General features: G+C 39.9%; 1 protein-coding gene across 1 annotated transcript; it reads left to right on the plus strand.

Annotated features, from left to right (window-relative positions):
• The first annotated feature begins 391 nt into the window (after nt 1-391).
• LOC139842194 (receptor-like protein kinase HERK 1) lies at nt 392-1,350 on the plus strand. The gene is made up of 2 exons (XM_071832364.1): nt 392-1,096; nt 1,183-1,350. The coding sequence occupies exons 1-2, from the start codon at nt 392-394 to the stop codon at nt 1,348-1,350; spliced, it is 873 nt and encodes a 290-aa protein (XP_071688465.1).
• The last annotated feature ends 3,316 nt before the right edge of the window (nt 1,351-4,666 follow it).

A 4,666-nucleotide genomic window follows, 5' to 3' on the forward strand; every position in this document is an offset into this window, starting at 1 on the left:
GACCCGTTGGGTCTCGACCCACTCAGACCCAACCCAACCCGGGTCTCGACCCAACCCGTTTGACCCATTTAAATTCTGACCCGTTTCGACCCAAACTCATTTGGGTCTCGACCCAACCCGACCCGTTTGCCAGGCATACTGTTAAACCATGCATTCCCCCTTCCAGCTCAGTGCACGCGTAGTAAGATGCTGATTAACATTTTATAATTCTTAGTCTCACATGTACCAAGCAGGTTTCATTTGTAGTTGTCTGTGAACGAATATCAACGTAACAGTATAAAAAGATTAGCATTCATTTTAAAAAATCCTCCCTTCCCCTAAACTTTCACAATCATTAATTTGCAATCCATTGGTTTTTTACTTCGATCTCTGTCATTTGATTAACAGAAATATGACATCTACAATCAGGGAATTTGCTCACTTACAAATCCCACTTGAAGACATACTAAAGGTCACCAACAACTTTGATGATAGAAATATCATCGGAAAAGGTGATTTCGGAAAAGTGTACAAGGGACAGCTGTTGTTGTCCGGGAAGTCCGTGAAAATTGCCGCTAGAAGATTAGATCGTAAGTACCAACAAGGAGTCATTGAGTTCTGGACAGAGATCTCCGTGCTTTCGATTCTCAGGCATGAAAATCTTGTATTTGTTATCGGGTTTTGTGATGAAAAGAATGAGAAGATCATTATAAAGCAACGTTGTGCAAAGGGAAGTCTCTTGATGCATATAAACAAAGAGAGGCTCACATGGATCCAAAGATTGAAGATTTGTGTTGGTGTTTCACGCGCATTAAGTTACATCCATAATGAGGTTGGACGTAGTTACTCTGTTGTACACCGTAACATTAACAGCTCCACCATATTATTGGATAATAAATTTGTGCCTAGGTTATCGGGTTTCGAATACTCTGTCAAATATCCAGTATATAAAAAGGAGGAGCTTCTGCTTTTAGGAGCTATCGGCACAACGGGGTATATCGACCCAGCAATTCCAAAGACTGGGGGTGTAAACTACAAGTCAGACATCTACTCATTTGGCGTTGTTTTATGGGAGATATTATGCGGGAGGATGCTTTTATTCCAAATGTGGAAGCGGGTAATAGGTATCTAGCTTCATTGGCCAGATCTCATTACGAAAAGCAAACATTAAGTAATATAATTCCGTCTTATTTGTGGAATCAGATGGTCCCAAAATCACGAACCAGCTTCTCAGAAGTTGCATATTCCTGTTTAAAGGATGAGCGTGTACACCGTCCAGATATGAATAGTATTCTTCTTGAACTTGAGAATGCATTGGAACTTCAGCTGCCACATGAACAGTTGGTAAGATCCCTCTTCTCATTGTTTTAACTGATAATAAAGAAACAGTCAACAAATGATTTCTTAATAGAGGTGATCGACAAAATGAATATATTGGGTTGGTTAGCTATAACAAATGATCAAAATGGTGAGCCAATTAAAGCAGATTAATTAAACAAGTATGGGTTGGAGCCGGGTGTTGGGTTGTCTCACCAAAATATGCTAGTTTCAATAAATTAACAGAATCAACTCCTACCTTTAGTTAAAAAAGTATCTGTAGGATCGTGTAAACAGGATTAAACGATCTAATCAACTATATCGAGTGCGAAAAATCTCGATATATGGTTTTATACTCAAAACACACAAATATACTTTGATCTTTAGATATAGAACGACTTTAGGGTGTTAAAGATCGACCTAGATGAATGCTAGATAACCAGAGAATCGGTTTCGATGTTTTAGTGCGGCTAGGATCGTTAACCTAATCATGAAACCAAAGTTCTCTATATATATACACAGCGTGTGCAACCGTACGGTTGCACTGTGTATCCGTACGGTTGCATACTGCATCCGTACGGTTGCATTCCATGGGTGAAGATTAAACGTTTACGTATTCCAACTTGATCGCAATGAACCTGGGGACTATAATGCACCAACAAACTCCTCCTAGGACCCAGTTCATTAACCAGATCAATAAAATATGATTCACCTGCAAAACAAACCAACAAACAAACATGCAATCTAGCAAACATAACAGTACATAGATAAACGTTTAAATTAAGTTATTACAACCATATCGAATAAGAGAATTAAACGTTCAAGTTTACCGTTCATAGTTTCAAATCCAAACGATAGACATCTAAGCATGAATATCATACACATAGCATGTACGAATAGCACGATTGAACTGAATAGCCTGCTCCGCATTAGGCATTTCATAAAAGATTGGGTGTCTTCGCAGCACCTTGATATCCTCCTTACACAAATTCCTAATCCACCTTGGATTGATCATCCTGATCTGATCTAAACTTCCATTTGAATTATGCAGCAAAATAACAGCTTCTTCAGTTCGCCCATCATAATACCACCATCGAAAACGATCTCTAAAATTTTGTGGCATCCTGCGAACTGGTGCATGCTTCATTGTCCTGGCACGCTTATACCTAACCACTCTAACACTGTTTCCCGTAGATTGATCAGTACGATATGAAACCTTAGGAAACTGCGGATCGAACACAGACCAGTCGTGCTTGAATTCTTTCTTGATCTTGAACTGCATCCACTGCCCCCAACCATCAGATTCATGATATAGCAAAGGCAGTCTAGCGAGTTCCATCATTTCAAAATATGGAAGAGTTTTCATATCAGCAGCATGCTTGAAATAATCAACTCCACTTTCTCTTCTAACTGCAAAGCAATTCAAGTCTTTCAAATACGCCCAACTCAGAATCTTTCCCCGTGTAACCATACCTGTTCGACCGTAGAACAACTTATACTTTGGTTCCAAAGGCGTTTTTGTAAACCAAGCCTTGGTACAAGACTTCTGATACTCTCTCCATTCTTGGTTTTTCTGTTTGTTGACCTTATCGATATTCTCACCATCCTTGTTAACACCTGAAGATTCACCTTCTTCAGCAGTTCGCTTCTCATTCATTTTACGATTCAAAAGATCATCACTTTGCTATTTGAATAGATCAGCAAACTCTGGTAAGTTCTCTTCATCAACATTTTCATTCACATTTTCATCATCAGAAGCATCTTCAATAATGACTTTTTCAGCACTATCGTCACCAGTATGTTTATTCTCACGGGTACCAGCAGTATTCGGAGCTTTCTCCGCAGCAATTAACTGGTCAACCTCTATCCCAAACATCTTTGCTACCTCTTCATCTGTCATCGTATGTACAATTTCCCCTTCCTCCACATCGTAGTTCAGCGAGCTAATCAGTTCTCAGTCCCCTCAGACGAAGAGTCTGACGAGTATTCACTTTCGGTAGACATAAGGTCATCATCATGATGTTCCATTTTCAAACGAATCGTCCCATCCTGGGGATCAGCTTCCAATTTCCTTTTAAACTTTCGATCACGACGATCCAACCGTCTGATCCTTTTAGCCTGTTTCTCTGACAACTGTTTGAGTTCAGCTGCCTCCTTCTTTGATTTTTCAAGTTCTGAGGTCAAGAAATTAACTTTCTCTTTCAAATCATTTACCTCCTTTTTCTTCTCCTTGTTGTTGGAAGTCAAATCATCAACTATATTAATCAAGCCCAACACTGTAGTCTGAAGATTCACAAAAGCATGATTAGTAGTGGCAATTGCCAATGAACTGCCTTCATGAGTAGAAGTAGCTGGTGGTGGTGGAGCTTGTTGGGTTGATTGAGTAGATTGCACTGTAGGAGCCTGAGTTTGTTGAGTTGTAGTTGTAGTGGCAGCAGCATCACCCGAAGGATCAACAGCTCTTCTCACATGACCTCTTACCCTTTTTGGCTTTCTCAACGGTTCATCTTCAGCAACCTCCTTTCGCTTTAAAGACATTAGCAATTCACCACCTTCAGAAACCTCATCTTCCAAACTATAATTGTCTAAGTCCTCAACTGCACGACCAGATTGAGAGCCAACTTCCACAACCTTCTCTTCATCATCTGTCTCAAAAAGATCAGGAACAATGTCTTCTTTGTCAGAATCACTATCCTCATTCCTCCACATCCTTGGATTTCGAGCTACGTAGTCCACCTTTTTCAAGTGACCAAATAGAGGACAGTTTGGTGGAGCCACTTTTCCCTTGTAATAAATCATTCTCCTCACCTGTTCGTCCGTCATCACATTCAGCTTGATAAGGTCTTTATCATCCTTGACTAGCTCAGTATGCTGAGAATTTATAACGAGCTGGAGGAATCGAGGATAAAGCAAGTAAGGATCCGTCTTGAACTTGCTATTCTCTATCATGTAATCGAATATAACTCCGGAGAAGTTAAACGGAAGATTCAAGATCAAAGCTACCATCATAGACTGCATTACGAAGTTTAATTCATCGTGGCCCTCTCTCCTTAAGCTTAAGCAATGAACAAGAACATGAGCCAGGTATTTAAAAGTGGGACAGAAACCCGACTTCAAGACTTTTGACTTTGACAGATCACCAGAGTACTTGCATCTCTGAAAATAACCTTTGACAAGTCCGAAATTCAGTCTTGTCTTCATATCCGCTGCATCACGAAAAATTAACAACCTCCTAATATGTCCTTCGCTAACGACAATGTTCTTACCCTGAACAGAACTGGTTAAAACATCTACTCGACGTTCACCATCCATTGTCTTAGATAAAGTAGCATTCTTCCAAAATTCACGCTGATGAGAAACATAAGCTGGC

Source organism: Rutidosis leptorrhynchoides, chromosome 4, assembly GCF_046630445.1.
Source record: "Rutidosis leptorrhynchoides isolate AG116_Rl617_1_P2 chromosome 4, CSIRO_AGI_Rlap_v1, whole genome shotgun sequence".
Taxonomy (NCBI): domain Eukaryota; kingdom Viridiplantae; phylum Streptophyta; class Magnoliopsida; order Asterales; family Asteraceae; genus Rutidosis; species Rutidosis leptorrhynchoides.

Coding starts and splice junctions, on each gene's coding strand:
- LOC139842194 (XM_071832364.1), top strand. CDS start 392: ATGACATCTACAATCAGGGAATTTGCTCACTTACAAATCCCACTTGAA. Junction 1,097..1,182: donor TATTCCAAATGTGGAAGCGG/GTAATAGGTATC, acceptor TTGTGGAATCAG/ATGGTCCCAAAATCACGAAC.